At 42.8% G+C, this 25,073-nt stretch overlaps 1 protein-coding gene across 1 annotated transcript; it reads right to left on the bottom strand.

The window, feature by feature from the left end:
* Positions 1-744: 744 nt before the first annotated feature.
* On the bottom strand, positions 745-13,558 carry igfbp5b (insulin-like growth factor binding protein 5b). Its single transcript, XM_030757802.1, has 4 exons — positions 13,225-13,558; positions 5,178-5,392; positions 4,621-4,740; positions 745-3,788 (listed from the first exon to the last, which is right to left on the bottom strand). The coding sequence occupies exons 1-4, from the start codon at positions 13,556-13,558 to the stop codon at positions 3,654-3,656; spliced, it is 804 nt and encodes a 267-aa protein (XP_030613662.1). The 3' UTR covers positions 745-3,653.
* Between the last annotated feature and the right edge of the window lie 11,515 nt (positions 13,559-25,073).

Genomic DNA, 25,073 nt, shown 5'->3' with positions numbered 1-25,073 from the left:
AAAGATGATTGTGACAAATGCCTGGATGGTGAAATAGCTTCACATTTAGTATCACAAGACTCTCATGAATACATCTGCACTCAACTGCATGTACGGCATATGTCTGTGTAAATGGGTGTGTCACCGGGAGTCCACATTCTTCCATTAAGCGTCGATAAAAGCAGGTTTTCCATAACATGATTAAGCCTCCTTCGGGCTACAGATGTCTTCTTCCCAGTCATTTGAATAGCGAGCCGGTCCCTCTAGATATTATCCCCACCCCCCCCGCCACCCCCCACCTTGAAGTTCAAACTCATGTTAAATGACTTCCTTGTTCCTGTGCAATCTTTTTTGACTATGGTGTTGAAAACCAGGTGACTTGCCTTCAGGCGAGGCTTTATAAAGTCACATCCTGCATGCTGCATGAGATCCTGTAGCCTAGCCCGGGTGTCTCAGACTTATGTCTAAGAGGTTTATCAGTTCGTGCCTCAGAGATTAGTCAGTGCTTACAATCAGGATGATTCCAGCTCAAACTGTGTGTTTCAAGCCAGTTTAGCAGCTACTTACTCCTCTTAAAAATGCAACACTAGAAATGAAACCCTCACGCAGAATGCTTAAATGAATACATAACTTTATTTAAATAAATGCTTTGTCATAACAAAAAAAAGACAAAGGTTAAAAGAGTACATAAATTACAAGTTGAATAAATATTACACAGTGATATTCACTTTAATAATTTGAGATTTTTTGTGGTTTTTTTTCTTATTTGTCTTATGTAGCTCCAAATACTGACCATTTTATTTCCCGCTATCCTGCTGCCACCGATGGGTCGATTTCACAAGCCAGTGAACACCAAATTACAGAAACCAATTGTAGTGTGTCATTACATCCAAAAAAGTGTTATGTATTCAGAAAGAAAAGCTGTACTGTAGTAACTGTACTACTGAAATATGTGAATATGAGTTCAAACCAAGTAGGAGATGAGAAATCTGAGGAAGCCGCTACCCGCAAACAGGCTTTGGAAACCGGAATCCTGAATTCCAACCTGCAAAAGATATAACTGGAACACTGATATTTGCCTTAACTGATCCAGACCTTAAACAGTTCCAGATTTCAGATATTTAAAGTGGTTGCAGTATTACAGTCCCCAGATTTCCGCGACGCCCTGTTATTGTCTTGCTAACTGTATCTAATGTCATGCAATTGGTGACCCCACATCGGGGAAGTGGCTAGGCCCTGATCATGACCACTCGCTCTTCCTCTTCCTCTCTCTTCTGTCTCTATCTCAGCTGTCATCTCTGTGCAATAGGCCATGAAAACATCTCTAGCTGTGTGTTACTTTCGATCTACTTTTTTCCCTAAAAGATGCTGCTGTATTGGAGGTCCCAGGCGTGGGCTTCACAGCCCCTGTCAACAAATATTACCTCAAAGCACCACCTTTGAAAGGTAAGCACAAGATAACACAACATTTAGCTTTTTACTTTTTTGTTGCTCTTGTTGTTAAACTAACTTCATGATACCACGTCTTAGGATGTCGCCGGGTGTCAATATCAATAGTGAGTAACTGAAATAAGTGCAAGCTGCTTATTTTCGAAAGTGGTAGTGGCGATTTGGTGTTGGAAGTGGGGCAAGGAGCCTTAACAATGTATTCCCAACCGGAAGCCATTTAGGATGTGCACATCTGCAGGAAAAAAACAAAAAAAACAACTAAATATTTGATTTACCTCCAAGCATCCTTTGGCTTCCCCTCTCTGGCAATCATATACATTGGCATTCACATGAAGAAGCATGAATCTTAGCTTATCAAAGACAGAGGAGAAGGAGGTTTAACGGACTGTGGTTCCTCACACATCGTTCGTGTCCAGAGTTACCCCGAGGTGGAGATTACAAATGGATTTGCAACGTATTGCCGACACCATTTAAAGGACCTACCACATTCACTGTTCTTCCCTTAATCAAAGCCTCTATTGTCGTATCAAGTATCTGAAAATTGCCCCGTATGATATCCATGTCACTTTCACGTCAGTATTTAAATGTCTTTGCATGTAGGAAGGCACTGTGACTTGCACACAGAGAGAGCAACTCTAATAAAGACCCTGTTATAACCTGTTACCTTTTTGTTTGGATCATGCTCCACATAGATAAAGGTAGAGACCTCTGTGTGGAGGCATGTAAGCAGAAGGATTTCAGATTGTTAGCTTTTTTGACTTCCCTGTAGTCGACCTGACAGGCTGCAAGAATTAATTTAAAGTCTTTACAGGCTAAAATCTTTTTTTTTCTTTTTTTTTTTCCCCCAAGCACAATTACATTGTTGTCATACTTTGTTTCTACAGGAAAAACAACATTCAGTAACTATATTTAAAAGTAATGTAATACACCATGGTTACACTGTAGTAGCAGTACTGAGGGGAAACCACTTGATAAAGGAACATGGCTCAAAAGTGGGTGGTCTGTACTTCACTGAAGGCAAAGAAAACGGCACAAACAAAACCATACAAAACTACACTTCACACAAATGAACCAGAGAAGCAGCCGGGCCCGACCAGCGAGCTGGATCGTACGCGCTCGAGATCGAAGTCAGACTTAAGTTCCGTCGCTTAAGCTGAAAGTGTTTCGTCCGCCAGTGGAGTCAGCGGCGCTCTCTAAGCTCTGTGTCACCCTGCATGGCAGTGTCTGTTCAAATAGGCACAGTTGGCGTATCAGGCTAGCTACATTGTCGAAGAGCCACTTACATAGGTTCATCTGTGATGGTCTATTTGCTTTTTTGTTGTTTTTTTTTTTTTTTTTTCCCCCCCAAGATATATTTTTACATTATAGAGAAGGCCAGCCCCGAGACCACTTCAAGCGCTAGCAATACTTGTGACAAAATCAAACAAAACGAGAAAGGAAAAAAAAAAAGGACATTCTTTTTTGTAATAGGCTCACTCCATCATATAACAACATAGGTGCATACATACCACACATTCAAACTGTACACACGCACACATCCATGCACGCATCATTTTGTGAATTTATACATATCTAAGCAGGTTCTCCTATTCATAAGTGCTCTGACAGAACCCAGATAGAGTCAGCTGTTACAGCATATCCCTATCTCTTCTTCCTTTGTTTTTTTTGTTTTTTTCTTTTGGAGAACAGACAAAAACAAATTACTCTGGCCAATCGTCAGCTCCACAGTGGCGTCATGTTCCACGGCCTAAAACTGATCTGTTTTCAATCAATATGCCTGATGCTTTTTTTTTTCTTCTTTACGATAGTTTTAATTTCACCCCATACAAAGTGTTGCATTGAAACCCACAGCTTCTATAAAAATATATCCATTAGTTGCATATATTTTCATGGATCTGCAGTCAAAGGACCAGGCTCATACAAGGGGGTCCTGTGATCATAATAGTCAAGGGATCTAGTAAATCTTCTGGGATTTTGACCCTCGTTTAGAGAAGAGTGCTTGGTCAACAGAAAAGTAAAGAAAAAAATACAGGTGTCTTTTTTCAGCCTGTTGCTTTTTGATTGGATTTTTTTCTTCTTCTTTTTTTTTAAACTGAGAAAAAAAAATCTTGAAGTGAACGTAGGGCGGAGCATACAGGTGCGATTCAGAGAGGAGGCGCGGGCCCTGGGTCACGTGGTGGTTAGGGGTTGGGGGACGGGGGAGGTCAAGATCGGTCCTCCCAGTTTCACTCGTTGTTGCTGCTGCTCTCCAGGTCTTTACATTGAATATCGCCCCCGCTGTAGTCTGTGCCGGGGAGCTGAACGCCGTACTTGTCCACGCACCAGCAGATGCCCCGTTTACGGCCACGAGATGGCTTGCACTGTGGACAAGAACACAGTGAGTTAGTCCCACAGAGTCCCATGTTAAAATGCCCAGCAGAAATAAACATGTTTGCAGCCTAGTTTCTATAGCTAATTTATCACTAAGTAGTGACTTTTCTTCATAACTCACCTATTTAAATTTTATTAAGCATAACTGATGCACTTTTAGGGCTGGGGCTGCTTTGAGTTACTAGTGGATGCTATCAAGCTCTCTGCTAGCAATCACCTCTCCTAATTTGAGTCACTGAACTTGACTTCTCAGTGGGGTCTACTATGCTGGTGCCTTTTTGAGCATTTTGATACAATTATCCAGCTTGTTGTGCAGTTAATTGTATTAAAAGCCCATGAAAGACATCTGTGAGTGAACTTCAAGTGTTTTGTTGGCACTAATTAGCAGACACGTGTCTGTGTGGGAGAACACTGCAGTCTTTGGATGCAGTCTGCTAACCCGTATGTGGCACAGTTAGCTGATAACATATCACTCCAAGTTTATGAAAGCGTCACAGCATGTTTATTTGCATTTCCTGAGGATTTTCAGCCCCAGCCGGTCGCGGCAGATGACTGCCCCTCCCTGAGCCTGGTTCTGCCGGAGGTTTGATCCTGTTAAAAGGGAGTTTTTCCTTCCCACTGTCACCAAATCCTTGCTCACAGGGGGTCGTTTTGACTGTTGGGTTTTGTTTGTTGTGATTTGGCGCTATATAAATAAAATTAAATTGAAGTGAATATACGCTAGGAGCTTTTCACTGAAAAGGATGCAGTTTTACATGCTGGGGCAACCATCTCTCAAAGGGCCGGGTAAGGAAATACAAGGTGCGAAGGGTCGAGACTCGCCTGTTTGCGTTTGAAGAATCCTTTTCTGTCACAGTTGGGAAGGTACAAAGACAGCGCCATTACACGAGAAGTATCCTTCATCCCCTGAATGATCCCATCCAGTTTTCTCCTGCATGGACCCTTTAGGGAAACACAGCACAGGGTTATATCCAACCAACGGGGTCTTTAGAGGTGATTCCTGGTGACGCAAAGCTGGTGGATAGCGAGTTAAACTAATCTCGCCCTCGAGGTGAGCGATTAAACAACTACCAGTGGGAGCAAAGAACACATCTAACATTTGATCCAGCCTCGACATATATTAGAGGATTACCTACAGAAGCAGAGCCTTGAATATCAACTGTCAGTTAAAAAGTAATGGGCAAACACTTTAATTGAGTAACTTAACACCTTAATAAGTCTTATCTGTAGCACACTTTTACCCACAACCCACCACACTTGTCAGAAAATCAGATTTTCACCATTTCTTTCTTGATTTTTACCCTGATGTTAAGTCACTTCTTGCATTAAAAATCTGTCCAATATGTTAAAAATACAAGCTTTGCGCATGGAATACTTACAAATTCAGGCTCATGCTTGTCAATGGGCAGAGGAGAGTAGTCCATGGTTGAGCCGACGGTGCGCTGTTTGGTTTGCTTTCTCTTCTGCTCCTTGCGCACCGCAAGGACTTTTTTACTGTTCACAATCTCTTTGTGAAGGAGCGGCACTTTAGCCGGCTGCAGGTCCCCTGTAATCTCTGTGGTTATGGTGTCCTCGTGTTCTCGAGACTCACGATCTGCACCACAAAAAAAGAAAAAAAAAAAAGTCACATTTTCAAATCTAAAAACAAGTCACAACTTTGCAATAATGCAAAGATATTTCGTGTGCAGGCAGCAAGTGCGACTGGAATTAAAGGAATTCTTTCACTTTAAGGCTCAGACTCAGGAAAAAGTTTGAGCCCAAAATTGGCATTATTAGAGAATTTTTCATTTTTACAGCTCTTTTTGGTCTCCACCAAACATTTGGCTCTTTAGCTCAAAAATGTGCCGCTGTTTTGATCCTCAACAGCTTTGTCCACCTGCCACGAGGTTCTGGGCAGGCAGGAGACACTTTATCAGTTTGAACCTTTCATCTTCATTCGACCTATTTATAATTTAAAAATAAACCAAAAATAAACCAATCTTTGCAAACTTTTATCTCAGATCATTTCATGGTAATTGTTGGTAACTGAACTGGAATATAAAACATCTCAAGTAACATTCTTATTAACAGTGATATGAGATTTATACTTGCAATGTTTAACAAACAGAAAAAAATCTAAGTTTAGAATCATTTCATGTTATTAGATAGTCATCTGTTATCTGCATAAATTGTAAATCCTGCCTCTTGTCAGTCCCTCCCACATGCAAACAATAACAGGTGGGTGCTTCTCCCAGAGTTTGTGCCAACTGTTGTTTAACATTTGTTTACAGAGGAGGGAAGGCTGCAGCTCAGACCAACAGCTGATGAACTCCTACTGCTAAGACCACACTTTTAGATCATCTTTTCCCACCCCATTTTTCAAAGGCCCCATTTACTCTATTTATAACAGGGGAAAAAAAAGTTTTAAATGGTGCATTCACGCTTGAGATAAGGGACATCTGTGAGAAAAAGGACGCAGAACATGTAGATATTTGCTCAGTAATCTACCAACAACACAGCCTCTCCTGACTTTTAATGTCTATTATATAAAAGCGAGACACGAGGCGAACCGATATTTATGAGCATAAAGACTTCTAGTAATTGGGAAAACTGGATCGCCTGTTGCATGGAAAAAACTGCTAACGTGTTATCTGGGCTAAACTGCAGCCGGGGCCGAGGCCCCTGTGTGTAGTAACTTTATAGCGACATGTCCCACATTAAACTGATTCAAATGTCAAGCCGAGGAAAATCCAGTGGCTGGATGGACTCATATAAATGCTTGTACATTTGTGTCACATTGTATGCACTCCTTAGATGTAATTTCAGCTCCCCCCAGGGGGCACTGTAGTCTCAGAGATCTGAAAGTCCCTCCTGACAGGATATTTACAGGTTGAGGTCCTTTATCCTTAACCTAGTTCCTCCCATCCCCCCCTTTTCCTATCTTTGGGGCTCAGCCTCTTAAGCCTGGACCCCCAGCCAGAGGTTCTTTGAGGCCACAGAAAGAAGCCCTCCACTTCCCCCCTCTTGGCTTAGCTGTACCATAAGTACTGAGTTATTGTGGGGACTCTGCCAGGCCCCAAATGGCTGAAGCCATGGTGCCAGTAGATGACCCTGGTTATATTTATCTGACAAGGAAACCCGCCGTGGTGCACGGGGCCAGACGCACTGAACCAGAGAGGAATGTTGGCTGCAAATGCTTGGGCCAACTGCTGCTGGAAGACAAATCAACTTCCATACGTGAATATGTTACATATGAATATAACAATACGTTAAAAATGCGACTTAACAAGTTGCCACGACTCTGACTGGCCTGTTGGTAGAAAGCCAGCTTGGAGAAAGGCGCTGAGACGTAACAAGGATACAAGCTCAGGGAAACTGATGTTCAAAGAGCCTGACACAGCATGAGCGTCTGGGAGTCTTTGGGAGGGGAGGGGGAGGTGAGGGCTGGAGGCAGGGTGATTACCAGAATTGGGTCTTTGGCTTCTGCACTGCACTGCCGTCTCTTTGAAATTAATCTCACAACTCATGACTTGGCAGGCCTCAGTTTGTGTTTAGATGTGTCCTTGTGTCCCCCCCCCCTCGCTCAGACTAAGGGGCTATTGCGCGCTATAAATAAACACATCAAACTGCCATTCTCATGTACACCGTGCATGTGACCGCTGTGGAAAAGCTTTTTTTATTTCTGCTGTACAGACTAATGCTTTCTCAGGGCGCTTGATTAAAATGCCACATATCTGGTAATAAAATATCCTGGTGAAAACAAGCACAGTGTTATTTTTTATTTTTTTTTGTTTTTTAAGATGCATTCTTGTTTCATGTGTAATTTGACTGGGGCATATAAATGGTCAAAGTCGGTCGCTTTGAGAAAATGTCTGTCTGGAGAGAATATTGTTAACAATGCGGGACAGATGAAGGTTTTTAAAAAACGTCATGTAGCTTTCAAAAAGACAATGGTGCCTGACTTCCATGCTTCCACTCACAAAAAAAAAAAAAAAATCACAAAAATTCATCTTTTCTGATGTGGCCTCTTTAGCTCAACCACAAAAACTCAGTTTTTCCATGCTAAGGGTACCCAGCTTGTAAAGGAGGCTTAGAGGGTCTGTGTTTAACTCCTGAAACTCGGCCAAGACGCTGGACGGGAGCCAAGTGAGCCAAGTCATGTGCATCTCTTCCATTCAGCTGAGCCCAAAGCTCTGCTGCTATCGCTCTCCCTCTGCTCGAGCTAAAGATTTCATTAGGGCAAGAGGAACGGAGTAGCCAAAGGAGGTGCACCTGATACTCCTCTGTTTAAAAATTAACATCTGCACACAATTATGCTTCATGAATATCCCAAGTTTCTTACGGGCAGAAGTCCATGCATGAAAGATAAGCTGCCCCTTCTTTTGATTTTTCTCTCCACTGGCTCTTTAAGACTGTAATAACACCATTTAGAAGGCAAAAAATAAAAAAAAGCCCTGGACAATGGATTCTCCCACCTTTCATTGGATTCCCCAGCATTACACCATGTTTGCTACATCTTGCCTTTGATTAAGTCAGTCAGTGCCCTGCATCTGAAATTACATCTTTACAAGATGTAAGAGAACGGTGAATAGAGGTGCTGTTTAATCTCATCTGGGGGTAGGACAAGATAATTGTGGGGATAAATGAGCCTGAGGGCATCTGTTATATAAAGCACGACGACAGTAAGCCATCCCTCTGTGTCACACTGCCTCTGCTACTTAATATTTGAAAGCAAGGCCACGGCCCAATAACCCCGCAGTTTCTAGAGCAGAAAAGGAGGTGTGAACAAACCAAGGGGGATTGTGTGAGTCGCTGAGGAGTGTGTGCAGCGGCATAAAAGTTATCTGATGAGAAAAGGAAATGGGTCCAAATTGTGGCAAAGTCACCAGTGCAGGAGCTCTTTTTTAGCAGAAGAGTTTGCAGATACAGTAAAATGACGACTTCCTTTCGGTGGCGTAAATGAATGAAAAGGCATTAAATCGCTATTTGTTATTTCCACGAAGCGGTTTCGATCCAAAAGGCCAACACGATACATCCTCGGTACATGACATGACAGATGTGCAGTGGTTTCATGAGAAGGATTAGGAGGCTGATGACTGAAAAAGGCTCACTTCCAAACCAGCTGGAACAGTGAGAAAATCTGGACTTTATCAAATGTTCTGTCCAGGATTTTGTTTGACCACAAGTGCAAGTGAATTATGTTTTGACCTGCATGTCCTGTTGTTTCACTGGGATTTCTGCTGTTCGGCCTTGTGCACGCTCTCAATCAGCTTCTGAATATGCAGGAAATAACACTTCCCATGGTATTGTGCACGCAGAATATGTTCATTGCAATCAAAAAGTTTCCTGCTTTTCTGAATGCATGGTATAAATAGCAGCAAGAACAATTCAAGGATTATAAATTGCAAAACAGGACCTATGAGAGGATGCAAAAGCTTTCAAAGAAGGAAATGCTGCTATAGGTAAGCAAACTTCCTGACCTGTTTACGGCTTCCGTAACGCTAAACACTCAGAGCATTTGAAAAGTAAATTATTAGAGTAAGGTGCACGGCTGCTGTGCTCTAGATTGCTTATTTTGGTCTGAGGTCTCATCCCATATCTGAATTTGGGTTTTCAACAAGCCGCACGGACAGACGCAACCTCTTTTTGGGTCACCATTACCGCAACACAATTGCTGGGTGTGACGATGTTCCGACTCCCCAGTGGCAGAAGAAGCTATTTTGGCACGAGTGCTGTAGAGTGGATGTACTGAACAGGGAGAACGAGGGGAGAAAAAAAAATCCACAGTGGGTGAATTAGCTTCTTCAGATCAAAACTGAGAATCAGCTATCATACAGAAGTCAAATGGAGCCAGAATATTTAGAAACTTTTTGTTCTGCTCACTTTAAAAAAGTCCTCTATAAGGACAATAATTTGATTTTCTTGCACCATTCTGCTACGTAACCAGATGTTGGGGTAAGATTACAGTATCCAGATCGGGCCTAAACACATGTGACATCATTATAAAATCCTGCACTACACTGAGAGTTGATTTCTTTCACAACTGTTGCCACCAGCAGATTAGGTGTCAGTGACCAGTGAGCTGTACAAATACCACTGTAAAGTTTTATAGGGAGAATTCAAGTGAGCATGCCAAAGAGGGTATTTGCTTGCCAGCAACAACTCCAGTGTTGTTGACTCTCAATCTGTACCTGGAAAAAAAAAAAAATTCTGGAGTATCAGTGCCACATCCAGGAAACTGCTTCACTATCTTTTGCCACGAATTGCCAGCTTTTCAAGTCCTCATGTGATATCTTGGCAAAATGACCTTTCCATTAACTCTGCCGAGCACCTGCAACGTATGAGTTGCAGTGTGGTAAGCTTTCACTGCACTGTCTCAGATGTTCAAGGTGAGATGGATGAAGAGCCACGTACAGTCTTTCCTTTGGCACGAGTCCATCATGAAGCTGTGAGCCAGCGGGAGTCACTCGTGACTGGAGCTATATCTAACGTGGTGTGGCTTTATGCAACGTACACAGGAGACAGAGTCTGGTGGCTGGTTGTCATTAGGCTACAGTGGGAGAGAGTCAGCTTTTGCATCGGTTTCTCAGCTACAGCTGAATAACCCACAGAGCCACGGACAATGTGAACGTGGAAAAAGCAGATGTAACGATCAAGAGTTGAATAGCATTCTAAAATTACGTGATGACAAGTTTCACTGAGGCCGAAACCGCCTGGCAGCAGGTTAAAACTTCATCTACATGCAAAGAACCGAGACAAATGCAAAAGTATTAAAGTTGTCAGTGAAGGCAGCAGGTTTTCTGTTGCTAGGCTAATAAGGAGCAAAGTATTTCTGTTCATGTGTGAGAGGAGTATGCTGGATTTGGAACCACTCCCCAATCATCTTTTGTTTCTTGGCAAAGAGCAATCTGTTAAAACATAAGGCCTTTTCAGAAGGACAGGAGGCCTGCTGCCATGAAGTCATATCTGTTGGCAAGCTTTCTGGGGTCTGATTCACTCACAGGGGGCTAACAAAGTCTGAGCGCCCCCGGGAGCACACACCACCTCCTGTGCCTTACAATCCAAGCCACTCCTGGGATCACAGTGCAAGAGCAAAACATGAATTAGTGCACCGCTGGGACATGAACCCAGACGCAGAGTGATGGCCAGGATACTTGTTCTTTGAAAGCTGGGGGGGGCTGGAGGATAGCAAAGATTCCTCCCCACCATTGTTTGACTGTCCCAGTCAATATTTAGTAGGCTGCAGCTCTCGTGGCCTCGTGAGTGTGGCGGACACTTGAGCTCCTCCTTCTTGTATTTGCCTTGCTCAGCTGGTCCAGCACGCAGGCAGCTGCAACCCCACACGACAGGAAACCAGAAGCTCACCTCGCGAGCTGCCGTCCGCAGAGCCGTTTGACAGAAGGCCCTTCAGAGGAAAGAGCGCGCCGGAGGCATTCTGCTGAATCACTGCGCTGTGACTGAGCGCCCATGCAATGAATGCGCCGCCCAAGGCAGGAAAAGATGCTCCAGTTACCTCTGCAGGCCAACAAAGAAGTCAGGTTCTGCATGTGTGCGACTGTGTGTGTGTGTGTGTGTGTGTGTCAGTGTGCGAGCGTCTGTGCAAAACCAAAGTGAGACAAAACTGCCTGAGGTGTCATCACATGCAACCCCCACACACACACACACACCCAGAGACCCACACAGCCCCACCCAAGTATATGTGGCAGTAAATACACACAAACTTGGGAAACAAACACATAAGGCTACATCATTTCACATACTGATTGATGCTTTGCAAAACCCACGATTAGCTGAGTATTTTACAGCGGCGGTCACAGATGGACCCATGGAAGAGAGATGAGGGGTTGCTCACTGGGTGGACATAACCTCATGACTCCATCAACAGTATAAATGAGCCCAGTGGTAGCCTATTTTACAGAGTGAGGCTTGTAGCCAAAACCTTTGTGGTTTCCACCTACTTATCTAGTTGTTGACAAGCTGCTAAAACTCTGAGTGAAGGTGGACCTGTCTGCTCCACTCAGAAATATCTTAAATCATTCAAGACTATTGGCTCAGCTCTCCTTCTCCCTCCCTCTCCCCCCCCCCCCCTCTCTCTCTCTCTTTCTGTCTGCCTATCTCTGTCTTTCTCTCTTTTCTCTCACGCACACAGATTTAGTGGTAATCCGACTCGAAACACCACCCCAGGGGTAGCCTGCAGACCCAAGTCTACCTAAATTCTGCTTTAACAAGATTCAAACTTTTGGAGTGGCACCTCATTTCTTCCCACGCAGTAGAAGCCCTTTCTTTGTTCGTGGATAGATTTCACAGTTTAAACAGTTGGGCGCGAATGACTCTTAAAAAGGCGCAATACAGAGAAACATACTGAAGAAAAAAAAAAAAGCTCTCTGTGTGAGGATGGAAAATCGAGGACTTTGACAGACTCTTGTTAGAGCTGGATGTTTAAAGAGACTTAAGTATGAGCGCCACTTCAGGGGCAACCACATTTCCCTCTTAATATTCTTTACTTAAAATAAACCAACATTCAGTCCACAGGCCACTTTTCAGAAAGTGCTTCACCAGCTTTGTGCGTCAAGAGAAAAGAGACGCGTGAAAACTCCTTAAAAAAAAAAAAAAAAAAACCAAAAAAAAAAAAAAACAGCCTTTGGCTGTAAATATTTTAAAGTGCGGACTGTCTGGATCATTCTCAACCACTTTCGGGTTTCACTAAACCGCAGTCTGACAGCCACTGCCCCGCACTGCAGGCGCAGCGCAGCCCGGACACGCCACGTGCGTTCGCCACAGCTCAGCGTCGATCCGCCCGCAATAGATGAACCGGCACCGGGCAACGCGAGCTGAGTGTTTGTTCGCACCACGTTATGACTATAAAGATTTATCACGAGCAGCCTGGCAAAACTTTTGTATTACAGCTGGATGCTGAGCCTGACACCATAAGGTGCATGTGTGCTCTGCGCAGCGAGCCAGAATGAGCTTCCACAGCCAGTTGATTCAAGGCAGTGGATAAAAGTTAATCAGATGGCACCTCAAACCATCTGTCAAACAAACGCTCTGTCAGAGAACAGCGGTACCGGCTGCTCGTGTTCAGCAGCTCTGGGCTTCTTTTAGATGGAAGAGAAGCTTTTGGGGTCCCGTTAGTGAGGGAGCAAGAAGTGAGGAAAGGGGACTGAATTTAATTCACCGAAGGGGGAAATTTTAATGGTTTAATAAAGTACAGAACGCTATGTTGCGTTTTCTTTAGTCCCTTAAGGCTGCAGCAGCCCTTCTCAGACCAGCACACGTTGGATCCCCGCATGGGACAAGATGTCAACAAACAGTGATAAACAGAGGAGAGAGGACACTCAGCGGGTCCTGATCTACACGGGACTTTGGTATCGACGCATTTATGACATATTTCAAGCCATCATTTGCTCCCAGGCATGCATTCGCTCAACCAGTCAGTGCGCTTCTTACCTGTGGGCGGGTGGGCAGGTTTGTATCCTTTCTCGTTGGTGCACAGTCCCCTGCCGTGGAGAAGGGCGTGCAGGGGTTTTTCCTCCCCGCTCCTCGGCAGGCAGCGGAGGCCCTGGGCGCACGTCCCGGTGTAAACGCCGCACGCCTGTCCCTCAGACAGGGCGCACGTTAGGCAGCAGCCGCAGCCCGGCTCCTTGACCAGCTGGCAGCCGACCGGCACCGGAGGGCACATGGACAGCGCCTTCTGGTCACAAGGCTCGCACGGAACGTATGAGCCCAAGCACCCGGACAGCCCCAAGATAAATGTCACCAGGAGGCAAAAACTCAGAAACATTGTTGGCGTTCTCTTCAGTTAGAGCTTTACCTCAATGCGGAGAGGAGGGGAAAAGTAGCCTGGTCTAATGAACACAATGCCTCAGTCAGATAATCCGATTTTTACAGTTAAAGCCAAGAGTCTTTATCCAAGAGTGCTGCTATCTATAAAAACATTAATAACAACCTTTTTGCTGTGAACGCTGCAAAATGACTTTAAAGGACCAGTTAAAAGCACATATACTGTTTTGTTTTTTGTTTTTTGTTTTTTCCCGAAATGTTGTCCTCTGCTGGAGCAAAGCAGTTCTGTGCGCAAAATCTCTCCCCCCTTCTGTTTGGACTCCGGTACTTTCTCCACCACAAGTTTCTTGAGCAGACTGATCAACTTGAGAGCAGCCTAGCCTTTTTAAACAACCGAACCCAAACCCCTAACTGCGTTCAACAGCAGGGAGGGGAGGCGCACTTGTTGTTTGGCAGGCGGCCAGACCCTTTTTTTTTTTTTTTTTCTTCAGGAGCAGGAGGATCGCTCTTTCACCCTGAAGGCTGAGCTGATGCCGAGGTGCAAGAGGCAAAAAGCAACGGCAGCCCTCATCAAAACATTTCAGCTCGTCGAAACCTGTAGGCTTCTGCTGCCTGTGGATCTTTTTAAGAAATGAAGTCATTCACTCTTATATTCGGTAATAAACTCACATTTAAAACTCTTAAAACAGGGAGACACATATTTCACTTGGTGATTCTCAGAAACAAACTCTCTTCAAACGGCACTCAGATCGGGAGAACCGATCTCTGAATAAATAATTAATAATTATCTTTATATCTATTCTCAGATGTGACCGTTTTATTCCCAAACTTTTGTTCAAGCCTCAAGGGAAAATGGTTACCTTACATTACATAATGATTCTCCCGCGGTCATGAAAACGAGATCATCGGTAACCCCCTACTTGAGTCATAAGTGCCTGTTTGCCACGGGGTTGGATGGAATATCCTTAGTGCTGCGTTCAGAGTGGAAACGGGGAAAAAGGTGTGCGGGATCATTACTTGGGCTGTATAAGGGTTGGAAGAGGAGCACAGAGCTGACATTTTTCAGTCCACTTTAACACCCCCACCATCCGTTTAGATGTCACTCGCAGGGATACCTGCTCCGCTCTAAAGCCTGCACCTGTTGCTTCCACTGGGCACCATTTGTGTTAGAATCGTAGCCAGAAGGGAAACCCACCAGTGTGCGCTTTCTCTCTCCACCCCTCTCTCTCTCACACACACACACACACACGCGCGCGCGCGCGCACACGCACAGAGAGAGCCATGTGCAAGGAATAAGAGTCGTAGAGAGGGGAAGGATGTCACGAACTATGAGTTTTGAGGCTGGCAACTCAAGTGTAACTTCTATTATTATATAGCCTGTACACAGTATAGCTCCTGATTGCTTCAGCGTGTGTGTGTGTGCGTGTGTGTGTGTGCTGGATCGCACTCGGGGCTGTTATTCCCATCTCTGCAGCTTTTCAGGCAGATTTTCTTTCTTCCTTCTCTACCAGCAGAGAGTCAGGAAGCCGTGTCCTTCCCATATTCACTCACCGCTTGATAAACTGGCCCACAATCATTTCCTGAACGTGGCTATCGTTTTTATCTCATCCTGCTCCTGCAGGCTGAGGATCCACTGAGGTGATTTACTCCCACTGGTTTCGGTGCTGAACGCTAGAAGGCGCTGTTAGCAACGGTACGCTCTGGAGAAGCTCACTGAGATGTTACTGTGCGTTTGAAATCTTTATAGGCACCAAACTGAAAGTCATATCTTTGCTTGATTCTTTACAGGCCAGTCACAGAGTGTATGGTGCTATGCCATTAGTGCATTTGAAGCTAAAAGAACATATTTTTTCATTGGAATGACTGCCTGGATAATTACATAAGCCCACTTGCATGAAGCTGGACATTTTTTCTCATGTTTTTCCTCATTGCTCTGATACATGTGATTTGTTTTCACCACACGGTTAGTGTTGCACGTGTTTAGTGCTTTCTTCACTTCATTTCAGCCATGATTGTTTCAAACTTGGTTTACAGAAGATGTTGAAAGCCTCCATAACCACTGTTTTTCCCCATGGCCTTTTCTCTGGTTTCCCTTACATGCCTCCATCAGTGTTATCGCCCTCCCATCTCTTGCTTTCAGTTCTACGCATCTGAAGCAGAGGGAGAGGGTGCTTTTTTTCTGTCAGGGTTTGACACAAAGAAATAATGATGATAAAAAAAAAAAAAAGTGGTCACCAAGCAGCCACAGAAAACTGCGCAGGGTGAACAGTGATGGTTGAACGTCTCAGTAGTCAGCTCCAGGGCGAAGAGCTGCGGTGAGTCAGTGTTCCCTCCAAAACCAACAGGAGCGGCAAAACCCAGCAAGACATAAATCTGAGCTCCTTTGGCCAAACCAGAGCAGCGATAATGAGCGGGATTAAGATAGTAAAGCAGAGTGGATTAATGATGCATCCACTAAATCTCAGCTGGGCATGAGACGGTGGGTGAAGAGAGGATGATAAATTATAAAGAAAATGTGCTCCCAAAACAAGCCCCAGTTAAGGATGTACATTATACATATTATTACTGGTGAGGGGACACAATGTTCTTGCTCTTTTTTTCTTATTTTGCTCTCATTCTTTTCTCAATGCAAATCCTAATTCCCCAAAGATCTGTTCATGCATCAATCCATCTGTTACTCCCTCTGTCCCACCCTCCTCCTCTCCATGCATCATTCTGACTTAAAGGAACAATAACAAAGTTTGCACAAAGTATGCAAACTCGTGACTAAATGTCTTCTTTGGGTGGTGTTGTGCTTTGGATGCCAGAGGACTCATCGGAGAGGTTCCCAGAGTGCATCTACATTGCTTAACTGCCAGCTTTTTCTTTTGCTCAGCACTGTAGCTTCAGTCCAAGGAATCAGCCAGCATCTCAGAGCATCTCAGCAACAGAGGCTTAAAACTCTATTCTCACAGTTAGTTTTTGTTTGGAGACATTTATGTTGGATCTCAAGTGAGCTTTAAGATTGAGGATACCAAAAATTGTTTGCATAAGTTTGCACTCATAGAGGTTGGTGTGTTTAATACATTTTAATGGAGTCACTTAAATTGGTTTGAAAATCCTGCATGTGTCGCCATCTAGTGGTGGAATTATTCCAGCCAGAGCTGTGATGTGGTATTGGAGACAGCCACAGTTTACCTTTTACATTCACAGCTGTGGCAGATTTATGATAACTAATTAACCCAACATGCATGTCTTTGGACTGTGGGAGGAAGCCGGAGTACCAGCAGGAAACCCACACAGGGACATGGAAAAGATGCAAACTCCACACAAAAAGATAAAGAAACCAGCAGGTTGGAATCCAGAACTTTCTTTCTAACCGAGACACCACTGTATGGATGATGGGTATGACTGCAGACACGTGAACCCTAAACCCGTGGGGGTCAGTATAACAAATAGTCCAATCCTTTAGAGGCTTTCTTGGATAATTTGCATTCAATGAACATTTGAACAGGGTCGTGTGGATAAAAATCAGAATACATTTTTCACAGTAGTCTGTTACCCTCCTCTGCAGCACAGCAACAAAACACAAACAGATTTTTCTCATTTCCAGATATGTTGTCTTCAGTGTCAAAGATGCTGACCGAAGCAGCATCATTTGAAGACATGTTTCAGACTTCACTGAAGTTTCAAACATTGACAGTAAAAGGAAAAGAAACTTTTTGAAAGTGGGTGGTGGTGGGGGGGGGGTCTATCTACACTGCATAAGACATAAAGTTATTGAGCATTTTATACCAACAGGTATAATATGCATGGTGTGTATATAACACAAAGTACTGATTTTATTCTGTCACCATCAGCACACTGTGCACATAACTAATGCTGCTTACTTCTGTGAGTACATGTATTCAATTGCAAGCGTATGCATGTGTGCCAGCGTTGCATTTATGTGCTCACATCTTTGTAGATATGCTGTAGATGGTGTGTGTGTGTGTGTGTGTGCGCGAGTCTTTGTGTGGGCAGGTGTATTTGTGTATTACGTCCTTGCATTCCCCATAGATGGAAAATAACGAACAGCAGAGGACGCAGCTCATAATTTTTCCTCTTCCACTCCATCAAGTCGTCACTTTACATATACACGCGAGGAGCGTGCGATACACAAACACTCTAGTGCACACAAACAGTTCCACTTCCAAGGACATACAGAAAGGTGTTGTTGTGTATGTCTTTTGAGACCAGACAGCGTGGCTCCAGGAATTAACCTGTTAGCATTGTCAGCATTTCAAAAGGCCCGTCTGCACTGTGTCATTTAAACTGCAGAACAAAACCGAAGGCTGTGGAGTCAAAAATCTATGGGAAAAAAAAGACACAAGGATGCAGGAATGAAGAGAGCTTATTGAAGCGATCATTAGGAGCTTTGATTTACAGAAATAATGGATAAGGTCGGTTTAATTCTTTAGAAAAGCAGTGGGTTTTTATGCCACAGGGAGTCACTAAACCTATTTATTTCATTTGTCTGGGTTTCAATTGTCTGGAATGTTTAATATCTTATTACCAGATGAATGCTGCTCCAGTCTTTTCTGTCAGGAATAAAGAAAAATACTGGCACTTTGGTGCCTGATTTTGGTCAGATTTTAATGAACCATATTGAATATCAGTGTAAAATATGAGCTATTGACAGCTCCAGTACAAAAACACTGATATCAGTATCGGCCTTGAAGCATTTAAAATCATTTAGTAAATGACTGGAAAGAAAAGTTGGCGGTTTTAGCCGTGTATATATATATATATATATATATATATATCCATCCATCCACTGGCTAAATGAAAGCAACACACAAATAAATCTCACCACTGCGGTTTATTTTTCTAAAGCATCGGTCACTAGAAGTGTGGGCAAAGCTTTTAATTCACCAAATAGTGAGAAATATTCAGCTCACTTCCCCTTGGATCGCATCTCCTCATAGTTGACAGTGTTGCTATAGTGGCATCGTCAACAGCGTGGTGAACTTTGCGGCGACGATCGCCCCGCAGGTTTCCATTAGAGTCGAAACGCCTGGATGTGACCATGAGAAGACCTGCATGATCTTGTAACGTGAGTCGGTGCAAAGGCTTATCTGAGCGCTGTGATGGAAACCCTGCAGATCGAGATAAGCTGGCAGCGCAAAACCATACACAAGTGGCAGTCTTTTTATAGTCTATTAATGTATGGTTGGCCTACAGCATTTCCAAAACAAAACCCATTTAAAGAGGCTCAGAGATGAGGAGTGTGCGAGCACCATGGGACGGTCCTGCTTTGAGGACGGGTCCCTTGCCAAAGCATTTGCTGGAAATAGCTAATCTGGGCTTTGTTAAAAGGTAATGTATTTGGGGTTTCTCCTCCCTGCTGTTTCGCCCCTTCGACCCCTAGGATGATTTACTTAAGGCTGCATTTCTCATTGCCACCTGCATATTTCCCCATCATATTCCTCATGCTTTTAAACGACTGGGGATCTTATGCAATCGACCTGACAAAAGATGTTTCTCTTTCCTGATGTGTGTACGTGAATGTGTGTGTTTGCATGAAGGCAGCAGGCTGGATCAAAAGTGACTAATCAAGCTTACAAATATTTGAATTTTTTTTTACATCAAGCACTCCTCAAGTATTCTTTAAACACTTTAGTTAGTCAGTATTTAGACAGCGCTCTCATCGAGAATGTCTGACACTGATATAAACATTAAAATGCCTTGCTATAAATCAAACTGAATTCCTTTACTGGCAACATTTCAAATAAGAGTGCAAACAGCTACATGCACAATAAAACAAAAAAGCACATTCATCACTAGTGTTTAAGCTGAAAGTAAGAGCGAAATAAGAAGATTTAAAACCCACAGACTGACATTCCAGTTTACTGTACTATGGAACCGAGGTTTTATTAGAATAGCTAACAGCAAATGTCAGGGTGGAAATGGTGTATAAGCAGTGAATTGGATTTATATAAAAATGTCAGTCTAATGAATGTAAAACCAACAGTCCAAGGAAAAAGAAAACTTTCCCAAGCAAGCTAAATGTCTGTCATTCATTTGAGGGGCTAAATCTAATGCCTAATACTTTCATCCAGGCCTCGCCAGCAGCTCTGGGTAAAAGACCTGATATTGAGCAGCTCAGGTATGTGCCAACCTTTGGGTATGAATGGCATTTTGGATGTCAGGAGACACGTTGGCAGAAGCTGATTCTCACTGCCAGGATCCAGCTGGAGACCACATCAAGCACATTAACATACTAGCATGTTGTGCCAGGCTCAATGTGTGCACAATGAGTTATGATTGCGATGAGTTTGAGCCGGTTAGTGAGTTGGATAGAAAAATAAGCAAATCTAAGATCAAATGGCATAAGCAGAACAGCAATTTAGGCAAAACTAGAGCTCTTGACTCTGTCAGATTGTACTTTGGTATAGATTAATGTGCATTGAGCTAAATGGTGGTGTGATATAATATGCTAATATAGCACACTGACAAATGCATTACAAGCAATCTGGGGTGTAGAAGTAGCTGCGGATTGAACCACCAACATTCAGATTAGTGGATCCAGACAATGCTAGCAGTTCGCTCTTCGATACTGAACCTCAAGTTACCCTTGATGCACCCACCTCTGTGTGTGTGTGTGTGTGTGTGTGTGTGTGTGTGTGTGTGTGTGTGTGTGTGTGTGTGTGTGTGTGTGTGTGTGTGTGTGTGTGTGAGACAAATAAGTGCTGTATGCACTGAATAAACCTTTTTAAATATGTATATTTTAATACAACTTGTAATATAATGCCAATCAGTGCAAAAGGATGCTGTATCGATTTTGTTAGGTACACTTTGATGGTACCAGGTTGGACCCCTTTTTGTCTTCAGAATGGCAATAATTCTTCATGGCACAGATTCAACAAAGTGCTGGAAAAGTTCCAAGGAAGGATGGATCCATGCTTTCATGTTTTTTACACCAAATTCTGACCCTGCCATCAAAATTTTGCAGAAGAAAACAAGACTCACCAGACCAGGCAACATTTTTATAATCTTCTCTCTCATGTGAATTGTAGCCAAAGTTTCCTGTTCTTAGCTAACAAGAGTGGCACCTTGTGTGGTCTTCTGCTGCTGTAGCCCATCTGCTCCAAGCTTCAACATACTGTGTGTTCAGTGATGCTCTTCTGCATGCCTTGGTTGTAACAAGTGGTTATTTGAGTTACTGTTGCCTTCCTATCAGCTTCATGCAGTTTGACCATTCTGCTCTGACCTCTGACATCAACAAGGCATTTTAACCCAGAGAGCTGCTACTGACTGGATAGTTTCTCTTTTTCAGACCATTTTCTGTAAACCATAGAGATAACTATATGGGAAAATCCCAGTAGATCAGCAGTTTCTGAAATACTAAGACCAGACATTACTTACTATTAGCCTGAGTATGGTGTTCTGTTTTGTTCTGGGCTTTTTTTGTACTTTGTGATATCAATCATAGCTACTGCTATTACATTTTACTCTATATAATGATCTCATTAGGGTCACTAAGACTCAGAGTCTGCTAAAATAACTATTCAATATCACTGATTAATTAAATTAGCTAATTATAGGCCAATCTCCAACCTTCCTTTTCTCTCAAAGATTCTTGAAAGAGTAGTTGTAAAACAGCTAACTGATCATCTGCAGAGGAACGGTTTATTTGAAGAGTTTCAGTCAGGTTTCAGAATTCATCACAGTACAGAAACAGCATTAGTGAAGGTTACAAATGATCTTCTTAGAGCCTCTGACAGTGGACTCATCTCTGTTCTTGTCCTGTTGGACCTCAGTGCAGCTTTGATACTGTTGACCATAACATTTTATTACAGAGATTAGAGCATACTATAGGTATTAAAGGTACTGCACTGCAGTGGTTTGAATCATAATTATCTAATAGACTCCAATTTGTTCATGTAAATGGGGAGTCTTCTTCATACACTAAGGTTAATTATGGAGTTCCACAGGGTTCTGTGCTAGGACCAATTTTATTTACATTATACATGCTTCTCGAAGACATAGTATACATTTTCATTGCTATACTGATGATACCCAGCTTTATTTATCCATGAAGCCTAATGACATACACCAATTAAACTGCAGGAATGTCTCAAAGGCAAAAAAAAAGAGTATGAACTCTAATTTCCTGCTTCTAAATTCAGATAAGATTGCAGTTCTGCCCCACAAACCTTAGAAACATGGTGTCAAACCAGATACTTACTGTGGATGGCATTACTTGGCCACCAGTAACACTGTGAGAAATCTTGGAGTCATTTTTGACCAGTATATGTCTTTCAATGCACATATTAAACAAATATATGGACTGTTTTCTTGCATTTGCGCAATATTTCTAAAATTAGAAACATCCTTTCTCAGAGTGATGCTGAAAAGCTAATTCATGCATTTATTACTTCTAGGCTGGACTATTGTAATTCATTATTATCAGGCTGTCCTAAAAGCTCCCTGAAAAGCCTTCAGCTGATCCAAAATGCTGCAGCTAGAGTACTGACAGGGACTAGAAAGAGAGAGCAGATTTCTCCCATATTGGCTTCTCTTCATTGGCTCCCTGTTAAATCCATAATTTAATTTAAATTTCTTCTTCTCACATACAAGGTCTTGAATAATCAGGCCCCATCTTATCTTAAAGACCTCATAGTACAATATCACCCCAATAGAGCACTTCACTCTCAGACTGCAGGTTTACTTGTGGTCCCTAAGGTATTTAAAAGTAGAATGGGAGCCTTCAGCTTTCAGGCCCCTCTTCTGTGGAACCAGCTCCCAGCTTGGATTCAGGAGACAGACACCCTCTCTGTTTTTAAGATTAGGCTTAAACTGTTCCTTTTTGATCAAGCTTATAGTTAGGGCTGGATCAGGTGACCCTGAAACATCCCTTAGTTATGCTGCAATAGGCCTAGGCTTGCAGGGTTCCCACGATGATGAGTGTTTCTACTTCACTCACCTCTTTTTACTCTTTGTGTTTATACACAACTCTGTATTTAGTCATTAGTTATTATTAATCTGTCTCTCTTCCACAGCGTGTTTTTTGGCCTGTCTCCCTCCCTTCACTGCCAACCGATCGTGGCATTGGCTGAGCCTGATTCTGCTGGGGGGTTTCTTCCTGTTGAAAGGGAGTTTTTCCTTCCCGCTGTTCCCAAGTCCTTATTCCTAGGGGGTCGTGCGATTGCTGGGATTTCTCTGTATTTTTTTTTTTTTTAAAGAAGCATACCACTCTATCAAGATCCATGCCATCAGCTTACTGAACCCCCATCCCCACCCCCACATGGCTAGCATTCACCTGAAGAGAGAGAGGCTGATCAAAATTCAGGGCTGAAAATACTGGAGCACTGCATAACAGCATCTTTATATACTACTCCTGTAGTATCCCACTAATCCCAGGAAACACACAAGCTCCGTTTTTATGATCAGGGTAGAATACTGTTCTACAGCTTTAACTTTGTCCTGCACTGGGTGAATTGTACCCTGCCCAACCACCCGACCCACGTACGTCACTGTCGCCTTAGCAAACTCACACTTGGCAAGATTGATGGTGAGATCTGCATCTGTCAAGCAGCTGAACAGAGTCCGGATATGCTCTAAAAGTGAATAAGAACTCAAACAATTAAGCACATGGTGACACTGGCACCATCACAAGCATAAGACAAATTAATATCAATATAGCAACTCAAATTATTCTGTCTCTCAACTAGCAACCTAACAAACTACTCAAGGCCTCCAACATTTACACCTAAGACAGTCCTGATGAGGAACAACTTTCCGGCATCAAAACAAACAATTCTGTAATTCCATGTTACGACCAGTTTCATGATTTTCCGATTGTAAAAGACACGATGAGCCCCAAATTTGTCAGTCTGGCCAATAATGGCAGAGACACCACTTGAACCAAGATTTACCAATTTATTAACCAAATAAAGTGGATAATGCTAATCAGTGTTTTCAGTGTCAGTAATTGGATGGGTGACTGAATGCATAGTGTTGTATGGTGTAAAACAACCAGGCCAAAGCCAGCCCAATAAATAACATGGTGCTGGATGAATGGAGAGAGAGAAACAACCAGCTCTTTAAAGACTGGCCGGGTGCTACCAGTTGTACTAATTAAGCCCTCCCACCAGGAACCTGCAAGACAACACAGAGGACAAGCAAGGGACAAACGCAGGCCCTGGCCAAGGCAGATGGCTGTCACAATACCAAATCTTTATTCTATCAGCTTGTTGCAACTCTTTCTTGAATATTTGCTTTTATACTGACTGAAGTATTGCAGCTCAGATAAATAGCTGCATCAATTCATTGAGTTAAAATTTTATTGCATGCAAATTTTAGACACAAATTGTTTGGAGCTTGACTGAAACATAAATGTATTTCTTCAGGTTTGAATGAAGCTGCCGAGTTTGTGACAACCGATCCACGAGTGAGTCAGTGGGGTTTAAGAGGTGAATATATAACAGTAATGTCCTCTATCCCTTGTAAGTCTGTGTTCACAACTGTGGCAAGTGATTTATACAGGGAGTTAAAATAAAATCAGTATGCAGCTGTTGAGTTAATCTTTACTCCTGCTCATGGGAAGAGGAGGAGGTAAGCCCTGGGAGCTGCAGGTCAGCTACGACTCCAGTGAAGCAAGCAGGGTTCAGGATAAATTACAACTAAATGCAAACCTTTCCAAATGTCTGACCTGCAAACAAAAGGTCAGTTATGTTTATACATTTTCATAGCTGCTGACTAATCAACCACAAATCCAGGTTTACAAGGTAAGTGAGTAAGAAAAAACCCCACAGCCTGTTGTAGTAAAAAAAAACTCAAAAAACAGGCATCCAGATGTGTTAGTCAGCAGCAGTAATACAAAGTTGTGGAAGTTACTTTCATGAAGTATTACACATGTGGGCACACAGGAGGGGCATTTCCAGGAGGTTTTCCAATGGGATTGTGCAGGCTGGCCCACAGAAAATCTGAATATTTGATTAAAAATAAATAAATCCAGTTTAAAAAAAATTGTCATTGCAAATATTTTAAATGGCAGTGCACAAGAACCCAATAAGTTTTTTGTATTGAATGAGTTTCTTGCAAAGTGGCAAAACAAGTATTTAGACACATACTTAATGACTGTCTAAATACTGAACTATTTACTGCAGATTCTGTCTGAAAATGGGACATGGGGGGGCTCTGAAATTGATGTGAATGTATGACCAAGATAGAAAACACATCACTTTGTTATTGCTTTACAGTATAACTGCACAGAGGGAATCTAAAACAAGATGCTTTACCAATCATCTGAGCTGATAAAATCTCCCCTTTGGTGACATTCATCATTCTATTATATGATTATGACAATACCCGTCTGTTAGAAAGGGTAAAATGTGCAGCTTTATTATTAATATTAAAGACAGATGAAAGATAACACTTTTTTTTAAACAAATTTGTGTATTTTACTAATCCAGGTATTGGAACACAATCAAATTAGTGCAGTTTTACTGTTGTCTCCTCACAGCAAAAAAAACTCCTGGGTTTGAACCTGC

The sequence above is a fragment of the Archocentrus centrarchus genome, chromosome 21, assembly GCF_007364275.1.
Source record: "Archocentrus centrarchus isolate MPI-CPG fArcCen1 chromosome 21, fArcCen1, whole genome shotgun sequence".
Classification (NCBI taxonomy): domain Eukaryota; kingdom Metazoa; phylum Chordata; class Actinopteri; order Cichliformes; family Cichlidae; genus Archocentrus; species Archocentrus centrarchus.
The sequence above is the reverse complement of the archived record's forward strand: the minus strand, read 5'-3'. Positions and strand labels throughout refer to the sequence as shown.

What these genes read in the sequence shown, in the direction of transcription:
- igfbp5b (XM_030757802.1), bottom strand. Translation starts at nt 13,558, where the DNA reads ATGTTTCTGAGTTTTTGCCTCCTGGTGACATTTATCTTGGGGCTGTCC. An exon ending in ACCTGCCCACCCGCCCACAG is followed by an intron (nt 5,393 to 13,224) that starts GTAAGAAGCGCA and finishes TTTGTGGTGCAG; the next exon opens with ATCGTGAGTCTCGAGAACAC. An exon ending in ACAAGCATGAGCCTGAATTT is followed by an intron (nt 4,741 to 5,177) that starts GTAAGTATTCCA and finishes GTTTCCCTAAAG; the next exon opens with GGTCCATGCAGGAGAAAACT.